This window comes from Amblyomma mixtum, chromosome 3 (genome assembly GCF_055824585.1).
Source record: "Amblyomma mixtum isolate Tamu chromosome 3, ASM5582458v1, whole genome shotgun sequence".
Classification (NCBI taxonomy): Eukaryota; Metazoa; Arthropoda; class Arachnida; order Ixodida; family Ixodidae; genus Amblyomma; species Amblyomma mixtum.
Genome location: NC_143014.1, coordinates 175875699 through 175900761, shown reverse-complemented (window position 1 = coordinate 175900761; position 25063 = coordinate 175875699). Strand labels below are relative to the sequence as shown.

The 25063-nt window shown below is 42.7% G+C and overlaps 1 protein-coding gene across 13 annotated transcripts in view; it reads left to right on the top strand.

The window, feature by feature from the left end:
- Nucleotides 1-25063, top strand: part of Evi5 (ecotropic viral integration site 5) — a 336527-nt gene that overhangs the window by 297759 nt on the left and 13705 nt on the right. For 10 of the 13 annotated variants that reach the window (XM_089582018.1, XM_089582010.1, XM_089582013.1 and 7 more), the window contains 13 exons: nt 970-1113; nt 5540-5629; nt 6003-6100; nt 6756-6816; nt 7887-7940; nt 11733-11900; nt 13716-13862; nt 15325-15474; nt 15937-16116; nt 17862-18008; nt 18425-18520; nt 19217-19312; nt 20357-20842. In XM_089582018.1, the coding sequence (XP_089438144.1) occupies nt 970-1113; nt 5540-5629; nt 6003-6100; nt 6756-6816; nt 7887-7940; nt 11733-11900; nt 13716-13862; nt 15325-15474; nt 15937-16116; nt 17862-18008; nt 18425-18520; nt 19217-19312; nt 20357-20827 (1902 nt within the window). In that variant the 3' untranslated portion in view covers nt 20828-20842. Of the gene's footprint in view, nt 1-969; nt 1114-5539; nt 5630-6002; nt 6101-6755; nt 6817-7886; nt 7941-11732; nt 11901-13715; nt 13863-15324; nt 15475-15936; nt 16117-17861; nt 18009-18424; nt 18521-19216; nt 19313-20356; nt 20843-25063 lie in introns of those variants that run through there. The other 3 variants (XR_016290859.1, XM_089582009.1, XM_089582020.1) reach the window with 1 other exon arrangement.

The following is a 25063-nucleotide window of genomic DNA, read 5'->3' as shown; positions in this document are numbered from 1 at the left end:
CGACTTACATTAATGGAATGCAGTCTAGGGCTATACTTATTGTCATGAGCACTAGCAGGAAGTACCAGGAAGAAGGGCACAGTGCTATCGCTAAATGTTCTGTAGGGCGCTATGGTCGAGAGCTGTCCTATTTGAATAAAGAAGTAACATGAACCAGTATTTTCGTTGCTGCGTAGGATATCAAATTCCTGACTTGCTCTGCAGCCCTTTTTATTTCATGTGCCTGGCTTACGAGACTACTGCATTTTGCTTGATGTCATAACTTGAACCACCTGCCATAAAAAACAAATTGTTTATTTTAACAGCAAGCTCCTGGGTAACAGCATCCTTTAAGGATGAAAAAGTGTAGAGGTAGTAATAAGGGAACAGATTGTTTGATAGCACCAAAGAAGCGCGAGCTTTTAGAAGTCGTTTCCTTTAAGCTTGCACATAATTCTTTTATCATCCAGAAGTGCGATGTGGATGTCTATTAATAGATTTTCCTCGGGTATAGAAAGGACGTCATGTTTTGTCACAGGACATGCTATGCAAAATTAGATTCCGTGCACGTATCCATGGTTGATTCAGTATTATGTGCAGTTTGTGAACTGAAATTTTAAGTTTAGTCCATCATGCAAGCCTGTCAGGGTACTCGTACTAATTGTTTCCATGCCAGTAGTAGCGCCATAACTCATAAACTAATGAGTGGAGGAAGAAGCTTTAAAGTGAATGCTGCCTGCACGAGCGCACCTCAAGCACAAATGTCTACAGTGAACTGAAGTCATGTGCAGCATGTTTGTGACAGGCTAGGTTGTGTGGGATGCACCATAACATGGAACGTTAAGAGTCGGGCAGATATCTGTCATGGTCAAGAATGTGGTCTTGCGGTCAGTGGTAGTTTTTCGGTGTGTTGTGGAACACTTACAACGCTGTGTGGGTAGTGCAGGTTGCCCATTTCCTTGCTTCATGTATGTGCTGTGCCATGTGCAGGAGCTGGTGCCAGAGATCCACATGCACTTCCAGGCTCAGAGCTTTCATACGTCTATGTATGCCTCCTCGTGGTTCCTCACTCTGTTCACATCCTGCTTGCCGCACACCCTAGCATGCCGCGTCATGGACCTTTTCCTCTCTGAGGTAAGGCCTGCTAAGCTGGCTGTTTATTTCTCTTTTGGATTTTTTTTGTAGCTTTTGTGAATTTTTGTGATCTTGTAATTTCTTCCTAGTTTCTGCCTCACCTTCTATATTGCTAATTTAGAGATACAGTCGACGACCGATTTTTCGGACTCTCTAGGGGCCGCGAAAACGACCGAAAAATCGGGCAGTCCGGAAAATCAAATTTCACCGAAAAAATCACGAACTTATTACCACTATGCCGGAGAAAGCGGCCAATTGTATTGCACACATTCTAAAGCTCCTCATTACTATATTTCGCCGCGCGAAATACCGTATAAACGCGTATAAGGGCCGCACTTTTTTTTTTTCCAGATTCGGGGCCCAATTTTCGGGGTGCGGCCCATACACGCGATATGCGAAAAAAAATTTTTTTAAGTAAAAACACACCAACCAGGGAATGAGCGACATTTATTCTACGTCCAATCGTCACTCGCGAAGTATTTAGACTCCTGAGCTGGTGCTGCGCTCTGGTGCACGGTCATGCCAAAAGAAGCCGCGCAGCATGTCCGCTGTCAACGCGTAGCCGTTGTTCCGAAATTCCATCACATAGAGGAGCAGCTCTTCTTCCAGTTCAGGAAACTCGCACGGCTTGACTCGGAAAGCGCGCTTTTTGCAGCTTGTGTTTCTCTTCTGGTTGCACCATCATCGGACGCACTTCTCGGCCACGTCGAATTTCCCGCCCTTCGCACGCTTACCGACCGCGTTCGAGAGCTAACTCCCAGCCGTGTAGCTTAAGGTGCTTGCCCATCGCGCTAAAACTGTGAAGCTCGGCGGCAGCACGCGAAAGCCACTATCACGGCGAACGCGCTAACACGCATGCTGACACGCCACGAAAGGCTGGAGCTGGCGATACTGATGCCGATGTGAACAGCGGAAAATCGCGACCGAGAAAAATGTTGGTGATAATGATCACGGCGCCATCCGGTGCGCGCGCGTGGTCTCCGCGAACGGCGCAGCGCCGGAGCAGATCGCGGCCGCGATAAGATCCGGCGGCGCGATAAGATCGGGCGGCGCGCCCGAAGCGCGCTTCGATCGCGGAGGCCACGGCGTGCGCGTCGCCTCCGCGATCGTATTCGCGTTCCGTGTTCGGGACTAAAGACTCGGCACAGATGAGTTCCGTGAACTCAGACTACGGTTCAAGTTCGTGCGGCGGAAGACATTCAAGGACAGTACGAATTCGAAAACACGCAAGCGCAATGTGCCGACTCGCGCAGAATTTCAGCGTCGCAAGTTAAGAGGCTCCCTTTTAGCTTGAATTTCATTTTGTTTGATCAAGTTTTCGATCTCTCCTGCAGTTTGAATTAATGAGGTTCCACTGTACACATTATATGGCGGCTTGGGTACTGGCGGCGAGTGCGAACGAGGTCCGAAAAATCGAGTGGTCAGTTGCGGTGCGTCCGAAATTTCAAGCGCTCTTACACATTGGCTCTATGGGCCATGTCGCGGTGCCGCGAAAAAGTCCGAATAATCAAGCATGTCCGAAAAATCAGGCGTCCGAATTTTCGGTCGTCGACTGTAATTATGATTTCTTGAAGTGTTTCTAGTACTATTTGAACGAATAAAACTTAAGTTTAAATGGCAAGGTGAACATATATATTTCATGTTCACCTGCCATGATGGCTCAGTGGCTGTGGTTTTTGGCTACTGAGTATGAGTTAGTAGATTATATTTTTCAGCAGCTAGGTCTCAGTGGAATCGGAATGGAAACAACTTTGTAATGGGGTTTTGATGCTTGTCAAAGAATACCAAATGTTCGAAATTAATGTAGAGTCCTCCACTGTAGCACACCTCAATCGTATCCTGTAATGTTGATCTGGGACATAAAAATCCACTAATCGTCTTGTGTATCATGTTAAACTTCCTATTTTGTGCTTACTTAATATGTTGGCATGTTGATACGAATGTCAGGTTTGGATAAGCGTTTATATTTTTTAGTTGGTAATTAATTGTCTGACTTCGTAAAAGAACTGCCAAAATGTAAGTAAGATTTTGTGATAAGATTTTTGTCACCTGTATTGTGTAATTTCTTTAGACTATTCTATTCATTGCAGCACGAAGTAGGTTAGGCCAAGCTGGAAGGGCAAAAAAGATGTGCTAACCTCATCGAAATTCTTACTTCACAGAAACGCTTTGTAATTTATAATGCAATGTCGGGGACAAAAGTTTTCAGGAAGCGCAAAAAGTGATGTAAGCGCATAAGGTGCTATGTTTTTCTGTGATAACCTCAGTTCTTCACCACACATCATAATGTGTGAGTCTCACTCACCTCCGTAAGTATCGTCTTGTGCAAGCTGCTAATAGCAGAGCTATGGGCTTCAGTTTTGTGTTTTATAAATCACATGCACAATTGAATTACTAATGCTTTTTTTTATGCTTTCTCATGAAGTGGAAACTGTAATACATTCGAGCCTACTTATAACGAATCTGTCGGTCATGCGAATTGCATTCATTGTATCCAAAGATCATTATAAGTGGACTTTTTTTTTTTTTTTTGTCCTGTTACGGTGAAAAATTGCAGTAAGACAAAAATGGTGTTTATTTCTTTAAAAAGTCTGCTGTGCACATCTGTTTCTTCAAAGCAGACTCTGTCAAGCCATTTTCTAAGCGCTTCAGCGCGATCAGGTGCTCCTGACCGAGACACTTTCTGCAGACAAGCCGCTTTAAACGCGTGATGTCAACAGTGATTGGGACGTTCACAGCAACTGGTGGTAGGCCGGCATGCTAGTCTTTGATCATCAGTAAGGATGCAGCAGTGAAGCTATCACACTGCATGTGCGCGCAGGACATACAGTATGTGTAACACTTGTGTAAAGTGCTCGAGTAGCGCATTGGGCTCTTAATAAAGCAATACCTCGCCACAGCTGCTAGGTTCTTAAAGCAACCTGTGTGCAGAATAAAAGCCGTGTAAACCTACAGACCAGATGGGAAGTAGTATTTTACCCGAAAACTATCGGCTACTGTCTGGTTTTAGTATTCATTGATCAGTGTGCTGCACACTGCTCGACTTCTTTACACAAGGGTGACGCAGACTGCCATCTGCCTGCTGCCTGCACATGGCAACATTGAATAAGGCGGAGTTTTGACTGGGGAGGAGACACATGCCACATGACCGGGTCTGCTAGCAGGGCATATGTCAACAGTGCTATACAAACTTCTCAAATCGCTGTCATTGGTTGATCACCGGTTGTGTACATTCGTTTTGCTTTCAACGCTGCCCCTTTCTGGTGCTTACCTGGCTTCTGCTTCCCCTTCAGATGCCTTGCCCACGTGGCACACATGTACACTCAGATTGACTTTGTAGACTGTCGAGGTGCGCATGGCCGACAGTTACCTGCAGTTTCAGTGCCTCCTTTTTTTTATTGCATTTTTGAGGGGTCGACACTTACTTCGAAGGGGTCTATAGGAGCTAGGAGAAGCTCTTCGGTCTTAGCACTGACTGGAAGTGCACATTCTTCGTCTAAGGGAACAATTTTACGGCGCACCTTCGTTCATTATAACTGAGTGGTGTGGCCACGGTTGTTCATTTTATCTGAGATGCAGTGCCCTAATATATATTTCGATGGTAATTCCACCCTCATTTGTTATAAGCAAGCATTCGTTATAATTGTGTCCATTATAAGTTTGGCTCGAGTGTATTTTTCTTTCTTATTAGGTTCAATAATCTTGGGCAACTTGAGTTATTTGTGGTCACTTCTACTTTTCTGGGGGTTGTGACCCTGAAAGTACCCATGAACCAGTGATACGCAGTCAACATTCTTTTCGGGTTTGGATTTACTAGCTCCTTGGCTTTGACCTTGTGATCATAGTAGCAAATGTGATTTTTAGTTATTTAGTTAGCGTAGGACTTACAAAAACTTACAGCTGCCTTGGCACAGCTACACATTACCAGGTTACGTGGCTGTGTCTGTGGTTGTAACTATAATATAGAGGTGGTATGTGATATGTTTGTCTTTGGCATGCTTATATTTGAGCAATACAAACAAGATTTGGTTCAAGCCATTGAAATGAAGTCATTCATTTTTGTATAGTCTTGCCTGAGATCAGTGTGCCTGAAAAGTGGCTAGAGTTAAGCCAGTGGTCTTCATGTATAACCTTCAGTTCTGGTGGCTGTTCAAGCACTGGTACAGTGTGATAGTACTGCAGTGAATTTTTTCAGTGATGCAGCATGAAAAAATGGGGGCCCCATCTTGACTTACGAAAGCGAAGAGTGAAATGAGCACTTGAGATATCCTTGGTTGTCTCCCTGTGCATACACATAGTACCTGTCCCTTTGAGTATTTTTTTTTCACATTTTATGAGGAAATGTGTTCTTAGCACAAACTGTGTGGAGCCTTTATAGTTGGTCTGGAATTTGGCATAATCAGGTCCTTTTTTTTATTATTCACAGGGAATGGAGATGATTTTCAGGATAGCCATAGCTATTCTCCAATTCTGCAAAGAAGACATACTCCAGCTGGACATGGAAGGCATGCTAAGGGTGAGGCAACGTACTATACAATAACATACAGCCTTTGTCAAAAGTTTAGAGCCCAGCGGGGTGTGCTTCTAAGCCCTGTAGCAGGTCTCTTGTAGCATTCGGGGAAGTCCTAACCTTCGGAGGTAGGATGACCAGAGTTTCTCTTACCTTCAAGGCATTTGGAATGTTAGGGATGCATAGCACGCCACACGGCATGGCCCAGAACCCCCCTAGGCTCTAAACATTTGACAAAGACTATTTTCTTCTCGGTGTTTGACCAGCCATCTTTTTTAACATATATGTACTAGATCCTGTGTTTTTTTTTAATAGTGTGAGGTACCTCTACAGTTGTGTAAGGTATTTGTGACCACTTTGCATGTTTACTGTTGTGCAGTACTTCCAAAAGGAAATGCCAAGCAAATGTGAAACAGATCCTGATTATCTTATAAACCTGGCTCTGCAAGTGAAGTACAACAGCAAGAAGATAAAGAAGTAAGTGTTTTGGCTTTGGCTGATGGTGGTGGTGTTGTTGTCTGGTCACCGTCTTTCTTTAAGCATTTGTAAAGCTGAAGACTGTTGATGTGTCTACATGGTCATTTTAACGGTCACATGGAGCTCAGTTTTGGGCGTGGTGTTTCTTGCCTATTACACTGCAAGCACAACAGGAGGTCTAAAACATATTTCAACAGCTGTTCCAGGTCACAAGCAAAGTTGTCTGGTTACTTTTTGCAAAGCAGTGCACATGGATTTTCTGCATTACGGATAGAAAAGCACACTTAAAGAGTAGGACCTAAAACTCTGAGTTTTCACCCTCTTCTGGGGTGAAGGCAAGAGCTGTAACCCTCTTTCTTTGGAGTACTCACTTTTAGGCCCAGCTGGCCAACATTCTCTTTGGCAAGCGGGTGATTGTCAGAGTTTTTGGTGATGATGTGCTGCACTAGAGGTGGCACTATTTGTTACGAAGAAAGCTATCTGTAAAGCTATCATCATAAAGCCCTTGTGCTTGTAGCTAGCATGTTCTTTCTCTCGGAATTTTGAGTGAGTGTTGATTATAACAGGAGAGGAGGAGGAGAGAAAAAATGAAGGTAAAATCTAGAAATGTGGCTTTTGTCTCAGTTAACATTGTTTTACTGTTTTTTTGTTCTAGGCTAGAAAAGGAGTATACAGCACTCAAGGTTAAAGAGCATGAAGAAATGATTGAGCTAAGGGTAAGTGTGTGAAAAGGGCATCTGCCGTGAGCTATCATTAAGTTGAAGTTGTGAAAGTATCATGCATTTTAAAATTTAAGCCTTTTGTCTGGCCTTATTTTCACCTTGGCTTCTGCTATGCAAGCCAAGCACTGCATGGCAATAAAAGGAGTCCCTTGTAGGGGCATGGCAGCACAAGAAACATGGCCAACTAACAGTAGTGTGCGATTGCATTGATAGCACAGTGGTGGCCATGACCTCTGCCACAGCTCAGATGATGCTGCTGCCTGTGGGGGTGTGGGTGATGGGAAGGTGAGAGGCACCCACTCCTCCCCGCATGTTTTCTGCCTTGGTCTGCCTGGCCATCGTTGCCCTGAAAAATGTACTACATTATTCTTTCCTCACTTTTTCACCATGGAGGCAGCGAGGGTTGCATATTGTGCTGCGCTAGCGCAGGCTTGCTCGTTGGTTTGGGGTATGTTCGCGGTGTGACCTGTGGACTGTGCAACCGCTGGCTGGTAGCCCTTTCTCTCTCTCTTTTTTTAAGTTTTCACAGGCCATACTTCTAGACGTCTGAATTTAATCATGAGAAACCTTTTGAGATAGGCAGTGATGTATACACAGTGCCTATTGGAGTAAATTGTGCAGCATGAAAAACTTTACCTATATTTTTAGAGGTAAGAGTTCATTAGGGTTTATCATATGCCAGTGAAGGATAGTTTAATATACCTTGTTCTTTTTACATCTTGGCTGTCTTGGCTGTCTGACATTCTTTTTCTTGTTAAAGTGAGAAATATTTCTTGACGTTCAGTACATGTTACCACTGCAATTCAAATGTACGCTGGCTTCTTGTTGGTGTGATGTGTTCATCCTACTGAGGTAATGGTGTATTACCAAAGAGTGATGCCAGCTTCCAAGGAAAATATGTCGTAGCTGCACCTTGTAGGCCCTGCCCACCACTAACTGTACATGAAGTTTTTGTTGCTTGAGCAATACAGGCATCACTTGTGTAAAGTCATTTTAACTGCTTATTCATACTGGTACAAATGAATATGAAATAACCTGGCTGTTTCTTTTTTCATCTTCTTCAGAGGCTTCGTACAGAGAACAGGCTTTTAAGACAAAGGATAGAGCACCTCGAGCAGGTAAGAGTTGTGGGAGCCACTAGCTATCATATGGAAGGATAGGATGCACGCCGAGGACTTCTCATATATCAGTTATCCAACGTTTAGACAATGAATGAACTTTGTGTAATGTTCATTAGACTGATGTTCAGGGTGCAAGCTGTACTATATGTTAAAATGCAGGGAATCAGTTTGAAAAAGTAGTGCCTGCTTTCACCACCCTTACTTTGAAAATGTTTGGAAGCTGAAAGATTCATGTTCACGTGTCATTTTGAAAGTCCGTTCTTTAGGGGCCTAAATTTCTGTGCGCTTTTTATGCCCGATTAGTGCTGGAAGGATTTTCTAGTTTTGAATAGAAGCACACGTGTATGTCCAACTGATAATGCTAGTTTGAAGAGCACTGTGTATCAAAAACAAAGGATCAGCAAAATGGTGTGTCATGACTCCAACATGGCGGAAGGCTTTTGGGCAGTTCTGGTGTACAAATCATGGCCCTTTGCAGCAAAAAAGCCTGTAATTGAATTAACACCTTGTGCATATTACCATAAAACGTATCTAAGGGCCGCACTTTTTTCTTTTCAAATTCGAGGGCCAATTTTCGGAGTGCGGCACATACACGTGATGTGCGAAAAAAATTTTTTTCAAGTAAAAACACACCAATCAGGGAATGAGCGGCATTTATTCTGCATTCAACTGTCATTCGCAGAGCCTTCCGACTCCGAGCTGGTGCTGTGCTCTTGTACATGCTCATCCCACAAGAAGTCGCGCAGCATATTCGTTGTCAACGCATAGCCTTTATTCCGCACTTCCATCACATAGCAGAACAGCTCTTCTTCCAGTTCGGGAAATTGCACGGCTTTTCTCGGAAAGCGTGCCTTTTGCAGCTTTTGTTCCTCAATGCATCCTTTTGGTTGCACCATCATCGGATGTACTTCTTGGCCGCATCAAATTTACTTCCCACCACATGCTTGCAATGTTCGAGAGCAAACTCCCAGCCGTGTAGCTATTAAGGTGCTTGTCCATCGTGCTAAAATTGCAACACTCAGCGGCAGTACACGAAAGCCATAACTACGGTGAACTAACATGCTACCACAACTCCCGTAGCCTTTGACAGCCACAAAAAGCTGGAGCTGGTGTTATTGATGCCGATATGGATAGCGGGAGCTCGTGACAGAGGAAAACGTTGACGGCGATGATGATGATGACCCGCAGCCTCGGGCGTCATCTGTGGGCGGCACCTGGAAGCTCCTGTGCACACGCATTTCGAAGGCTATTCCCACATGGGTCATGGAAAGTTTGGGTGCGGCCCTTACACAGATCTTTTTTTTTTTTAATATTTCCTTCGGGAAAACAGGATGCGGCCCATACACGGGTGTGGCCGTTACATGCGTTTATACAGTAATTCAGGTGGCTATATCATTATTTGGTGAAAGCATTTAGCAGGTTCCAGAATAATTTCTAGTTTACGGAATTTTCATATTGAAACTTTAAAGATTCAGTACCTCGATAGCTGCGTTTCTTGTCCTTGGCAATTTGCAGTGGGCATTTTCTGCAGAGAATGCTATGCACTGAGACTTTGTGTCTCTCTGTGCGATGAAAATTGATAGCATGCAAGCATGATGAACCTGTGATGTATCATTTTGTCATTCGTAAACATAGCTGAGGTTTTCAAATGTTAGTGGTCTGCTTACCTCCTGTATTTCCTTATTTTCCTGAACTCTTGTGAAGCACAACTGGCAAATATGCTACGCATGTTCCATCTGTCTCCAAATCTAGTCCTGAGACGTGCTTGTCTGAACTCTAGACATTGACATGTTGACCTTGCCATAAAGTTTTGCTCCTTTATTCCCGTAGATACACAGTGTTGTTTTCAGCTTCATTTCATGGGGTGAATTATCTAGTCCTGTGTTCCTGCTACACAGCTAGATTGTTTGCAAATGATAATGGCCTCACAAATCTATTTCCTCTGTGCTCAAGTCTGTTTTAGGCAATGCAGGTTTTTTACTTACTGTGCTTGCATAGACCTAGTTTGCATGTTTCTTTTGTTGTTGTTTTTTTGTTATTGTGAGCACAAATTTGCTTGAATAAACAGTTAGCTTTTGAAGCTTTGGTCAGCCTCCAGTTTTGCCTGGTGCTACTATACTGTGTGATATCACTGTAGCACCTGCAAGAACCAGGAAAAACTGAGAGGCTCTAGTATGGAGCAGTTTCTCTCTGTGTGCTATTCTAGTAGCACAACTTGTGCCACAGTCTCAGGGGCTATTTGCTGTGAGGGCCATACATGCAGGCATGGGGAGAACACAGTAAACGAAAAATTCCATTCATCACCATTATTAACCTTTAATGCCTATACTATGAAGGAGTAAAAAATAATAATCACTAATTCCACATTATGCTAACTAATGCACCCATATTCTAAAGCCAGCGGCAGAATTTTGTTAGTGTCACTAAAATTTGAGAAATCAGTACGTCGCTAATTAGCAACAGTTAGAATTTAGTCCATTTTGTGCTGCTAGTTCAAGCTGTGTAAAAGACCATATCGAAGAGCTTGAACCAACTTGAAGGCCCAGACACAGTGAATAAATTTTTTATACAGCATATGTTCCTATTTTTCTGCAGCATTTCTCAGGACATGAGAGATGAGGAATTCTTGGGCACTCTCTGGAAGTCCCACATTCGCATCCCCTTTTTCTTCTCTCAGCTTGCTCACAGTGATGCCAAGCATTTTGAGCAGGAAGTGCTGGCTGCTGAGTAGATATTATTCTAACATTTAAGCTCCATGTTGTAATTATACATGGCATGCAAGCAGTATGTCTAGAATCCGAGACACTGGGTATTAAAGGGTTAAAAGTACCTATAATATGCCACGTGCCTGGAGGGTGTTTGAGAGTGTATGTTGGAGTCTTGGGTGGAGCTTGCAGTTTTATGTCAAATCATTTGATGCTAGGCAGTTTGATTTTAGAACAAACATTGTATCTGCATGTCCAAATTTCAAACCCAGTAGTGCTGCTTTAGTTGCTGAAAACTTTGTTGAGTTCAATTTACGCTGTTTTCACCTCTCTTTGGGATTTTTCTCTCTTGTTTAACACACTGGCATAATTAGAGAAGGCACTTGCTATTGTGCTTTTCTGTCTTTATTTTATTTAAATATGCTTTGGCCCCCCTTGGTTCCATGAAACAGTGGAGGTAGTAAATCAGGTGTAAAATATGCTGTAAACACAATTACTTGGAACTATTTGGAAAGCCCGCCACGGTGGCTCAGTGGTTACGGCGCTCGGCTGCTGACCCGAAAGATGCGGGTTCGATCCCGGCCACGGCGGCCAAATTTCGATGGAGGTGAAATTCTGGAGGCCCATGTACTGTGCGATGTCAGTGCACGTTAAAGAACCTCAGGTGGTCGAAATTTCCGGAGCCCTTCACTACAGTGTCTCTCATAGCCTGACTTGCTTTGGGACATTAAACCTCAATAAAAAAACAAACAAACTATTTGGAAAGTTAATGATCACATGCCTAATAACACATTTTTGGACCAGTGTTGCCAACAGGAAACAATAGTGTACTGTTTCAAATCTTTTAAAAATTTTGAATTTCCTGTGGGATGAACAGCTGCATTGCCAGGTAGACTGTTACATTTGGAGATCACCTGCAGAATTATGGAGAACATTGTGCTTTAATATGATTGATTGGGTGTTGCTTTTTTACATATTTTTTTTGTATCTAAATGGGGTGTGTGTTTCTAGCAAGATATATACTTGAAAAAAACTTAGTTGCCTGACAGGCCTGCCGAGTTAAGCTTGGCGTTCGGTTGTACAGGAGAGCTCTGCACTAGCTGACCGTCTGATCCAAGGCCAGGTGGTGCGTGCCCAGGAAGCGGAAGACAATTACATTATCAAGCGGGAACTTGCGGCACTTCGCCAACAAGAACTGACTGTGCAACAAGAGCTTCAAAAAGCAAACAACCAGATCAAGGAGCTACACCAGGTTTGCTTCTGTCCTCATGTCCTACCTTTCATTCTTGTTACACACTTCCTGCCATATCTGCTTACTTATCACACAAGTTTGCCCTCGCAAAAATAAGATATATTTTGAGTGGCTTGTTTCTTTCTGTATAGTACCTCTCTGTGTTTGTGATGCTATTTGCTGCTTGAGATTTTCCTTGCTGCAGTTTTACTACATCGACTACTTGTGTACTGTAGAAGCCATTTAAATCTGCAATGGCTCAACACTTTAGCGAAAACATTACTTCTTGAAGTTGATGGATGTATCAAATGTAAGGCCTCTTTCTTTGGCTCTTAGTTTATTTAAAGGACTGTAGCCATCTAATGCGTGTTTTCTTCCTTCAGATGATGCGTTACATATTAGAATTGCATGGATCACCGCATTGTATCTGCCTACAACCGCTAAATAATTTGTAATTAAATTTCTTATGCTGTTTCGGTTTCGATTTCATCACTTGAACGATGGCTGTGACGTGCAGTGGACCTTTAGGTCACGTGAGGCATGAAAAAAAAAAACCTGCAGTATAAATGCTGATACATAATTTTAATTCACTGTGACACTTAAACCGACCTGCTTCAAGAGCTGGAATAACAGGAAATTATGTATCAGCAGTTACATTGACATTTTTTTTTGTTCCTTATGTGACCAAAAGGTCAACTAAACATCATAGCCATTGTTCAGTTGATGAAATCGAAACCGAAATAGTGTCAAGAAGAAATTCAATTATAAGTTATCAGCGGTCATAGGTGAATATCACTGGGTGATCTATGTATATTAATGTCTAATGTGTCATTTGAAAGAAGAAAACACGCAATCAAAGCATGGTAATTTTCTGGCACCTTGTAAACAAAGCATGTGGCATACGTCTTGGAATTGGAATTGGCCGCCGCGGTGGCTCAGTGGCTATGGTGCTTGGCTGCTGTCCCGAAAGACGCGGGTTCGATCCCGGCCGTGGCGGCTGAATTTCTTTGGAGGAGAGATTCGAGGCCCGTGTACTGTGCGATGTCAGTGCACGTTAAAGAACCCCAGGTGGTCGAAATTTCCGGAGCCCTCCACTACGGCGTCTCTCATAGCCTTAGTCGCTTTGGGACGTTAAACCCCATAAACCAATAAACCATACGTCTTGGAATTCAAATTGGTCAGATGAAGCCTGACAGCTTTTTTTTTTTTTTTTTTGCTAATGCGCTAATGTGTGGTACTGCTTGGGCTAAGCAGGCACACCTTGTCTACATGTGAAAGTCCAAAGCAAAGCAGTGGTGAAGTCGTGACAGCTAGCAATGTGTGCCATTCTTTTGCATTTGTTCTTTGCTCAAAATTGAGATAGGTAGGATGTGAAAATGTTTTTGCTGAAGACTCTGGGGCTTCCGTATGCTTTCAAGTAATTCCATGTTAAAATGTGTTAAATGTGCACAAAATAATAGCTTTCCAAGCTCGGCATAGTGTAGGCAGAGCCCATTTCTCTCCACTGCTAAAAGCTAGCAAGAGGAGGAAAGGTCCCCTCTGTTGTGTCGGGGTCACTTTCCTCCTCGCCTAAGAAAATGGCCTATATTTTCTGCAGTAAAAGAGAGAAATTCACTGCCTGTGCCCTTTTGTGATGACGAATTACTCAATAGTGGAAGCATCATGCTGTGGGGAGTGCACAGATATGGAAAAATGTTACTGTAGACTTGCGATTAGATGACTTGATGCATGTGACATGTGTGTGGCATGTGTGGAAGTTAAAGCTTGCTGAGTGTTATTGCTGAATGTCTTAACTTAGCACTGTTAACAGATTAAATGCAACTGTTTCTGTTCCAGGCTCAAACGCAGCCATCATCGCTGGACAGCCAGACAGAGGATCTGCTCAAGTCCCTGCAGGATGAACTGGTGGCTGTGAAGCTGCGTGAAGCTGAGGGTCAGGAGGCAATGCGTAGCCTCCGCCAGAGGATACACGAACTCGAAGAGGTCTGTTGCAGCTTTGTACCTTTCATTCACTGTGAATGTGACAGTTGACCATCCATCGCATGTCACTAAAAGCTGCTGTTTTTGCTGGTGAAGTAGGCTGTTGCTCATAATGTACTACAAGCAGCTGTAATTTCTTGGATTTGCTGCATTATGGCTGTCCAGGGTGTGGAGCCATGGTTGGAGCCACTCCAGTTATGCCGCAGCACTATGTGCTATGTGTTTTCAGGCATCTGAATGTTTCAGTTGAAGGAAACCTTGCTTTAAACCAGGTATCTGTATTAATTGCATGTGATCCTGAAACATCAGCGTAATTAGTTGCAGTATGATTGGCAATGAAGTCATGCTGACTTCTTTTTTTGAATGAATGCAGTAAAGCCTTGTTAGGCGTACTAGCTTAAGTGGTAGTTACTCTTAGAATGTAGTCGAATGAAATCCCTGTCTCGGCTTCTATTCAACCTTATGCATTTGGTGCCCGCCTATCTGAAACATCTCGGTTAGCGCATGCCTGCCATTACATGTGTTCGAGGCTGAAAGGGTCTCCTGTGAAGCATCCATGAACTACGCCCCGCATTGCACAAAAACTTCACCAGTGCTCCTAACATGCAGGTCGCAGTGATATGTCGATACTAGGCATGTGCGAATAGTGGTTTTTTGATTTGAAGCAAATTGGAAGCAAATAGTAATTTTGTTCAAATAATTTCGAAGCAAATATTTCAAATACTTCTGGCACACAAAAAGGTTGAAGGGCATAATAAGCATTTTTAGAATCATGTGTGCTTTGAATACACAAGGCCATTACATGAAAAAAAAAAAAAAAAGAGTGTATTGAAGCTTTGTCACACTCATTGAAGCTGTGTCGGCTTCCCCAAATATGTTGATTGGAAATCGGGGGAGCTGACCTGCATGCAGTGCTGATGTGTCTGCGGGGTGTGAGACCTATGTGTGGGGCCTCCAACTGCTGCTTTTAATTGTGATTGTACCATCGTGCAGCTGTTGCTTCTAAGCGGCGGTTCCATGACACCTGCTAGATGTACACATCGCGCTCCCAGGCCTAGCACCATACCGCGTCAGGCATCTGAAAGGAGTGTCCGTCTCATGCTAGCTCCCCTTCATGCTCGTGCCATTGGGCTCTAAGAGTGGCTGTGGTAGCTGCAGTCTGCTCAGACTCCTTCCGCAGAATTCAAGGGAGCCGTGTGTCCTCCAATTAGAAAGATGTAGCACAGTGTTAGCACAGATTTAGCAACTACAATGCTGCCAGATTTTCTGCGGAACAAGACCGTTAAAGCTATCGCTTTAAATTTGGATCATTGTACCAATATGTAAAAAGTGATTACATTGTAATGTTTAATTTTGCAAGGAATGAATGTGAGACTTTGTTGTGTTGTTGAAGATGCCGATTGCTGTAAGTGATAAATTGTGGTATGTTTTAAGTGGCTTGTACTCTCTATTGAATGATCTCCAGGAAAACAAGCGGCTGAGGGAAGCAACACCAGATGACAGTGTGGCAACTCTACAAGAAGAGCTGATAGCAGTGAAATTGCGAGAAGCTGAAGCCAATCTCTCCATGAAGGAGCTCCGGCAAAAAGTGGCTGATCTGCAAGCTGCTTGGGAGGTACTGATAGCGCTTACTGCAGTTGCAGTTTCTGAAATGCTTGTGCAGATTGTTTCATGCTGAAATGGTCGGCAGTCACGAATATAGGTCATGCAGCCCATTTGTAGGAATCGAGAAAAAGGTCACGGCATTTACAGTTGTTGACTTTCTTCTCACCGTATGCTGATGAGAGCAAAGCATTAGATACGTGAAATATTTCTTAAGTTTGTAAATTTAAGAGTACAGAAGGTTTTCATGATATCTCTTTCACGAGAAGCAAGCCCTTGACACCCTAAAAAAATTGCAAGGAAATAGCAGCACCACATTGACCTGTTTTGACCGCTGCATAAGTGAAAAAGTAGTACTTTTGTTTAGTTCACTGTGAACTCTGCTTACTCTATCTGTGAATACAAACAGCACATATAGTGGAAGTAAGCTTAATGCATGTGAACATCATTAAACTTCATTTGAATCTGTCTACAGAAGCACCGTTCTGAGAATCCCCACCAGTCAGACAACCAGTCAACACCTTCCCGGTGGAGTGGCAACAAGTCTCAGGTGAACCAGCTTCAGGAAGAATTGATGACTGCTCGACTCAAGGAAGCTGATGCCACTGCTGAGTTGCGTGAGCTACGTCAGCGAGTCATGGAGCTGGAGACTCAAGTGAGTTTTACTTGTTGCTTAGTGCAGTAGGTTTTTAAGCAGTGCCTTCTTTAGGTAGCCTTAATGGCTTAACATATGCTAAAATTTGACATATTCATTGTTGTTGGACAACAAAGATTATTGCCTATCAAGAAGTTTGTGGAGTGCGAACTACTAAAGGAATCATGAGAGAGTAAACCTTGCTTCTTTTGCTGTAATCTTTCTGCTTTAGATGCTTTTTCTTGCACTTTGACTGGTACCTTTGTGCAATTTGTAGTTACAAAGCTAGTATGTATAACAACTAACCACCACACACGCGTCGCGGCTCTAGGCCATTGGCAAGTATCTCTTCCTAGAGCACTGCTTTTGGCAGTGCCACAATCCATATGATTGTTTAACTTTCTCCTATCCAGACAGGCTTTTTGCCCCACCCTCTATGGATATGTAGTCCTCCTATCACTTGTACAACATGCAAATATATTGAATATATTGCATATATTGCAAATATTTAATATAGGCTGATGGTGAGGAAACCACATGTGAGTGCCAAATCTTGGCGTATGAACAAGAAATTTTCTTCTCTCAGCCATTCGCATTGCTCATCCTGAAAGTCTATGCTTCCCGGAAAGTGCAAACAAGTATCGTTGTCTTCATGCAGTACGATTTTAATTGGTTATGTTGTTACATTGTGTCCTTTTATGGGCTGACCAATGATCTGAAAAATAACCACATTAAATTCGTACCTATGGTAATAGTTGTTAAGTTGCGCACAGCTTGCATATAATGTCACTGGTTCTATGCTATGTAGCTCGTAGCCTTGACTTCAGTGCTCATCGTATAGGGAGGTTAAGTGAGCTCAGCATTTATGTCGTGTTCCTATTTCATGAACATGGAACCCTGAGTAACATAATGGAAGATCCTTCCAGAGCAGTAAGGGGTCTACGTCGTGGTCTAACGACTGTGCATATCCATTTAGTCTTTAAACTTGATTTCAAAATCTGTTCCTTTCTTCCGTCTTTCACTCCCTTCTTCATCTCTTTCCTCGCGGTAATGTTGTAGCGTCCGCCAAGAACGAGGCAGTTAGTGTACCGTTCCTCTCCCCACAATCAATATTGCTTGGAGTCTCTACAAACTCGTTATGTATCTTGTTCTTTTGTCCTGTGGCACAAATATGCCATATGCTGTGTCTGCAGCTATAGAGACTATGGTGTTTTGTGTCTAGAATTACATATAAACTGCATGTGTGATGAATGATTTGCATCTGCCCGTGCAACTCTGTTACAAAAACTAAAATAATCAAGTGCCTCTTGAGAGCTTTGCTAACAATTCATGTATAAAGGAACAATATGTCTGACATCACAGGTAACACTATTGCGTGCATTGAATAGAATTTTATTTAGCCACCTGCCAAAGTGTACTGCTTAAGAGGGCATTTAGCTGCTGGTCTTGAAGTCAAATGTCAGTCTTTTTGCTATAGCAGGTAAGCTGTAACCCAGATGAAAGTGCTGATATTTTGGCATTTGGTTAAGATTGCATGGTGTGTGCTAATCAGAGGTTTCGTGTGTGTAATACATCTCACAGTTGGTTGCTGCCCGGAGTTGTGAAACTGCATATTTTAAGCAACGATAACTAAGAGAGGTTATAATAGTGAGTGTTCAGCAACCTTAGTTGATAGAAGTGAGGCTAGCAAAACAAAGTAGGATGCATAGAGGAATATGGCTGTGGCGTTAATTTATTTCCCTGTCTTTTTTTTTTATCTTTTGCAGAACCAAGTTAGCTTGAATCAGATTCGGCGGCAAGCAGACGAGATTGCAAAATATCAGCAGATGTCGGACAAGGTTTTGGAGAAGGAGCGCGAGTTGCAGTCGCTTGTCCAGGATGAGGCACGGAAGATCACGAACCTGGAATCACAGGTGAATTTTTTTTGGCCCCTCCTCCTCACTTTATGCAGTCTACGGCAAATAAGAAAAGGAAAGGCGTGCACAAGTTGCCGTCGTTTCACGCCTCATTCATTGATGCTCAGCCGCTGCAGTGGCACAGTGGTTATGGCGCACGGCTGCTTACCCGAGAGACGCGGGTTCAATCCCTGCCGCAGCGGTCGAATATCGATGGAGGCGAAATTCTAGAAGCCCGTGTACTGTGCGATGTCAGTGAACATTAGAGAACCCCAGGTGGTCGAAGTTTCCAGAGCCATTCTCTTCGGCGTCCTTCATAGCCTGAGTCGCTTTGGAACGTTAAACCTCATAAATCATAAAAACCATAAACCATTGATGGTCATGCTTCATGCTCATTCCTCATTTATTTTTTCTTTTTCGATTGTTTTCTCCAGATGAAGGAAGAGAGGATGAACGCCCGGATTCGAGAAGTGGAGCACGCCCAAATTATTGCCGAGATGAAGCAGAAAATCTCTTCTCTTGAAATTAAGGTGCCTTTCTGCCTCACTCCCATGATTTTTTTCATTTTAACCAGCATTACGTCTTCATTTGTGTGTGCTGGTGATTTATCTTTGTTCTGCCATCTTTTTAATGTCAGTCTAAGCTGCTTTATGGGGGTCAGTTTAGGTAAAAAGCTGCTTTTGCTTCCTGATGGGCAGAGTATTGGTGAGCTGGAGTTGTACACTAGCTCTGCAGCTAGTTTTACATTTTTTTTACCCTTACAGATACCTATTTGCTATACTTGGCTGCTGCTTGTCAATATTAATGAAGTATGATAATTTCTCACTAAAAAATAGCTTGTGGTATTTGCTTTGATCAGGCTAAGTGTGTTCATGCTTCTTTTTGTGCACCATTTCCTTGAGGTTTTGCAAGTGGCTGAAAGAGTAGTGTTGCAGTGAGTGAAAAAAAAATGGCAAAGTTCCTAAGGGAAATAACAATGGATCCCCTCCTTTCTTCCATCTTTTATTTATGTAGTCTGGATCTAAACTAGAAACTCCTTTTTATGAAGTCGCTATGGAATGTCCAATTGGTTAACATAGGAATTTACTTCTTTGTGGATCCAACATTAGTTAGTTGCTTTGCATGTAGTGAACTGCAGGGTTAAATATGTAGTTTTCTCTATTCCTAGTGACTTGTCCTTGTTGCTATAGAGCTTGACATGCGTTTTGCATCTGCACATCATACAGAACCAAGAGCTGCTCACAGCTGGTCAGCTGAGGGGTAGCACCGAGTCTGAAGAAGTAAAGGAACTCCAAGACAAGGTTTCCGACCTGAAGGCTGAGGTGAGCTCCAGATTGGCGATGCATATCCTTTGTTTTGGTTAAAGTAGACATCGCTCATTAAACAAAAGCTAATTAATATACCCAGCCCAAATATTGTATGATTTACATGTTTTCTTTTTCCTGCTTAGAGCGGTAGGGACACCAGATTTTCCATTCCATGTTTTTTTCCGCTGTATGCAGTGAAAGGCATACAAAAACTGTGACATAATCACTGCTTCTTCGTTATGCAGTGAAAGGCATACAAAAACTGTGACATAATCACTGCTTCTTCGTTTTAACTTGCTCCAACTTTTACATCAGCTTGCCTCAAGAACTGGAATGGGACGAGGTGCGCAAACAGCTATTGTATTGCAGTTTTGCACTGTAGCTACTGCTTGGCTGTTGAACCAAAACTGAAACTACTTTAAAGAAGAAATTACAAAATTATTTATTGGGCACAGTTGAACTCCACATGATGATCCATGTAAACTAATGACTGTGCATCATTACAAACAAAGAACGCACTACAGAAATTTAATGTTCCTGCTCCTTAAAGCAGCTGTTGCTTTTGTACAGGGCAGCATGCACATTATTTTATTGATACAATTAAAAATGCAAAGTTAAAATGAATTTGGTGCATACATATTCTGAGACAGTGATAGGGTACTATAATCCTTGTTTTTTCGTGTTATCCTTTAGTAAAACAAGAACAATTTTGTCAGGATCTTACTCCATGAGCTAATAATCACTTCTGAAATATGAGGGCTCAAAGCTGGCACAGTGTTTGTTAGTGTTGGGAATCGCGGAGGCAGGTTGATTGGGTAACCATGCATTGCCTCTCCAAATAAAGTTTGCTTTAGGTGTAATTTTCACTTCGAGTAATGAGACTGTAGAAAATCTAAACTTAACCAGTGTTTTGAGCAAAGTGATACAGTAGAATCTCGGTGATATGAATCTGGCTGATACGAATTTCGTTGTGATATGAATTCGTAAGTTCCTGGCCGAATTGCGTCGTAATATGGGCCAAAATGTTGATGTTCCGAACACTTTTCTGCGTTATGTCAGGTGATACAAACTTGGGTACCACGACCCACGACCGTCGAGCAGCCGCTGACGCACCACGCGCCAGTACCAGTTTGGGATTTCGTGGCAGCAGGGAGGCTGACGAGGCAAGCGACGCACAAGCACAAGCTTTCGTTCTGTCTCTCGTTTTTGGCGGCAGCCTCTTTGCCATTTTTTTTTACTTCATTGTTGCTCGAGGCTAGCGCTGCTGCTTATTGGTCCGTTCACCCTGCAAACCAGCCAACCAACCTGGCATTTTCGAGTGCGGTTTGTCCTCTACGCATTTCTTGCTCCCCCGCTTTCCGCTACAGCCAGCGCGCAGATTCCCGCAGCAGCAACAGCAACAATTCTTGCTTCTTTGTTCTCTTGTGTGCGAAGACAGACTACAGAAGTGTAGCGTGTTGTTTGCGTGTGTTATTTTACAAGCATCGATCGCATCAGCCTGAAAGGTACTGCAATCAGTCACGAAAGTAGAAGGCGCTGCCTTTAAGGACAAAATGGATATTTTAAAGAAGGTAGATGAAGAGTCTAAAAAAAGGTGCATTGACATGGCAAGGAATTAGGCCTGCCGCTTTCTACACTGTCTACGATTGTCGGTCAGCGTGACCAAATTATGCAAAATGTGCAGCGCTTTGGTGTAAACTCTATAGAAGCGAAGACTGCCCACCATGTGAAGTTAGAGTAAGTTCTCCTAACGTGGCTTAAAGAAGTCACTGCGGCCAGCGTCAACGTTGACGGAAAAGTTCTTTGTGAGAAGGCTGCGGACATTGCACTCACACTGGGAATCGAAGATTTTCAGGCCTCTGGTGGCTGGATTCACTGATTCAAGGCACAGCATGACCTCTCCTACAGAACTGTTTGTGGCAAAGGAAAAAAGGTTGACGCCTCCGCCATTGAAGATTGGATGGCAGTCTCACTGCCGTCTTTCATCGCGGGATATGACGCTCGCAATGTTCTTAACATATACGAGGAAGGGCTATTCTATAACCTTCAGCCCGAAAAGAGTCTGTGCTTCAAGGGCAAAGCCTGCCAGGGAGGACAAAAAAAGCAAGCAGCGTGTTACGGTTTTGTTTTGCTGCAATGTTGATGGGTCAGAAAAGGTGAAACTGACCGTAATTGGAAAGTACCAAAACCCCCGATGCTTTAAGGCAGCTGGTTGGTTGCCCTGCATCTATAGGGCTAATAAAAATGCATGGATGACGTTGGCTCAGTTCGTGGAGTTCATCACGTACTTGGACCATAGGATGTCGTGCCAGAACAAAGATTGTTTTGCTGCTGGACCAGTGTGCGGCCCACCCAAAACAGGTGACACTACAGAGTGTCAAAGTGGTGTTCCTGCCCCCGAATGCTACAAATCATTTGTAACCACTGGATGCTGGCATTATAAGAAACGTCAAGCACCATTTCAAAGGTTTGTTGGTGCACCGCCTCCTTGCGAAGATTAACCATAAGGACACGAATCTGCAGATCACTCTTTTGGACGCTATGCATTTTATTGCAATGGCCTGGGATCGTGTCTCCCCTGCAACCATAGCCAATTGCTTCGCAAAGTACGGGATTTTTAAATCCACAGTGGCCACCACCTTGCAAGTGCCAGATCTGATTCCTGTTGACGTCTGGTATCAGATTGGCGTTGACTGTAGTGCCGACGATTTTGTCACTGCGGACAACGATCTCACCACCTGTGGTCTGCACACAGTGGAAGACATCATGGAGGAAGTGTCGTCGCAGCCTGGAATTTCAACCAGTGATGGAGAAGATGATGAGTACCAAAGTAGTGATGACCAACCGCTGACGGCAGCTGAAACTATGCACTCCCTCGATATTCTGCGGTGTGCCATAGCATCCAAGACAGTGCGTGAGAGCACTACAGTCCAATTCTTCAGCTTTGAAAATTCTCTGCTGGCCGACCTCGCGGAAAAAAAGACCAAGAAGGACATACGTGACTTCTTTCCGTGTAAATAAATGCTTTGGGCGTGTCTCATGGTTTGGGAATGGATTTCGCTTGTTTTTTGGTGATAAGAAATTTCGGGTGATACAAATATTTCGCCTCCCCTTGAAATTCATATCACCGAGATTCTACTGTACTGGATTACCAAGGTTGTACTGTGTAGGTTACTCTTTCTTTAACAGGTAGTGATTGCCCTCCTCTCCCTCTCTTCTGAGTTAACCACGTACATAAATCTTTACACCGTGTCAAAAGTTGCTGTTGCTGCCAGCAATTTCACAAAAGAGCAGTACTAAAAGCAAAAGTTGGTGCACTTTTTGTATACGTTAAGAAATTTTACTGCCGGAGACTTGAAAGAAGCCATGTTTAATCATGTTGTTTCCTTTTGATTGTAGTAGTACTTGATTTGAGAATGTTTGCTATCCCTTTGATAGAGGTTTTCAGCTCATAACAAATTTCCTGTTTGCTCATATTTTATGTAATATATAGTATTACTGTGTCGCATAAAAAAATATGGTGGATAATAAGGATGATACAGAAGTGGCAGTTAATAGATAGTGATCAAGGTACTTCACCAGTATTTTGTTTGCTTTGTTCCTTAAGACTTAATTAAATGATATCACTGATATAAAAAATTTCTAGCAAGTCTGCATGGTGATGCTATTAGCCTATATCTTTGTGAGATGAAGTTTCTCTGGAATAGGTTTGGCTTTCAGATATTGGCACCCACTGCATTGTAGTACGGGATTTAAAGCGGTGTGTTGATACTTGCACCTTCATAATTTATGCATTGATGTCTCTATGAAACTGTTTGTAATGATTTAAAGGAAAGGCTGTTTGCAGTGGGGATTAAGCCAGGTTTCACCCTCAACTTGCTGTATTTCCTTTCATTACTAGTAGCTGAAGGAAGGCAAGTGAAAAAGAAGCCAATTTTTCAGATTTCCCCAACATCACAGTGTCAAAAGAGCAGTGCACTGCTGGAGAAGAGTAAAAAATATTGGCATATTCTTGTAAAACTTTCCCTCTGATAACAGTAACGAGGGTAGAACTCGGTCAAATGTTTGGGGGAATACCCCAAGGTGGAGTGGATTTGTAATAAGGGAGTAATTACTCATTGACATCCACTCGAGCTCAGCCTTATGGCTACAAAGGAAAGCTATACAGCTTTCTCAGAAAGCTGTATAGCTTTCCTTTGTAGCTCTATGGCTGCGCTTAGGTCGATGTAAAAAAGTAGAACTTGTGGTGTTGTCAGAAATTTATATGTTAAGTTGGCTAAGGAAGTCAAGGCCAGAGCTTGCAGTGGTGCCACACTATGTACAAACTTCATAGCTTTGGTGGCCGGCAGGCTGCATCACCTGGATGGAGTGGACACACTACTCTTTATGAATCGGTTTGTGTGCAATAAGAGGGCTATTTTTGTTGGGAGGATCACTAACTCCAGACTGCCACTATGCTGATGGTGGCACTTCCATCAACAGCGCTGCTGCGTGCAAAAAATTATTGCGAGTAGTTGTGGTATATATCACTAGTCTTACTTTATTGATAATTTTTAGAATCTCTTCATAGTTTCATAGTTCATAGCATAGTTTTAATGAAACCTATGCACCTAGGTGGCATGGCAGTAGTTGTGTTTATGATGTCAGGGTCTGCAAATGCTTACTACCACAGGACAGTGATATCTCCATGTTGAAAATTTTTTTAATTGTCCTGTCATGTTTCATAGCCACACAGACGGGTACACGTTTATTTGGGCAAGGTGCTTTCAGTTACTGCAAAGAAAATATAGTTTATAAAAGTCCGCAGACTTTCCCTTTAAGAGCAGGTAATGGCTGTGGCAAGTTTTATACCTACTATGTTGTATTTTTTTTTTAAAGGTATTCTGGTGTTAAATTTTTGTAAAACATGTGATGGTATTTGGGCTGGATAAAAAGCCATTGCCTGCTTGAGAACTGTTTGAAATCTAAAAGCTAGAGAATTGAAGATGGGAGTTATTAGGTGCTTTAGAGAGGTATCTGAAACATTCCTAACGTTTTTCATCATTTGAAATCACTGTTAGGTGCAGCACTCTTCTTCCAATCTTCGTATTCACTGCTGATGTGATAATATTACTCAGTTTTTTTAGTCTAATGTAAAAAAATAATGCACATCAAAAACACTACAGTAGAGTTGGAGCAAACTGTTAAATTTACAAATGTGCCAAGAACCTCACTTAATTGCTTTTTCTATCTTAGATTAGACATGGGGCCAGCTCACACTCAAATAAAATGTGAGCACTTTCTAGAACATTGCAAAAATTGAGCTGTAAGCATTCTTGGGTGTATCTCATCTATGCCTGAGAAGCCTTTCTGTCACCTAGAATTGTCTGCAATGTCCAAAGTTTCTAACTATCCATGAAAATTCTTCAAGGAGCTCTGTTTTGATTGCAGAGCATTTACTTTCAGCTTCCATTACTTCCATATGGTTAGGACATGCGAGAGCAGTTTGAATTGTCCAAACTTTGAGTGAAAGGATAGGTTCAAAATTTCTAGACAATCAAACCTCTAATAACTTTAAATGTCTTGTGATGGCCATCAGCAGTCATGCTCAAAAGTAGGCTTTGTACAAACAATAATAAATATCATTGTGCACAGTGCAGCTTGTGGCAACTGTCTTCACATGCAAAAAAATGTTCGAAGTCAGAATGCTGTCCACTTTTGTCAAGATCACCAGCAGTTCCTGGACGTATTTGTTGTCATCACTGTTGCTCTTTCGTGAAAGCTGCA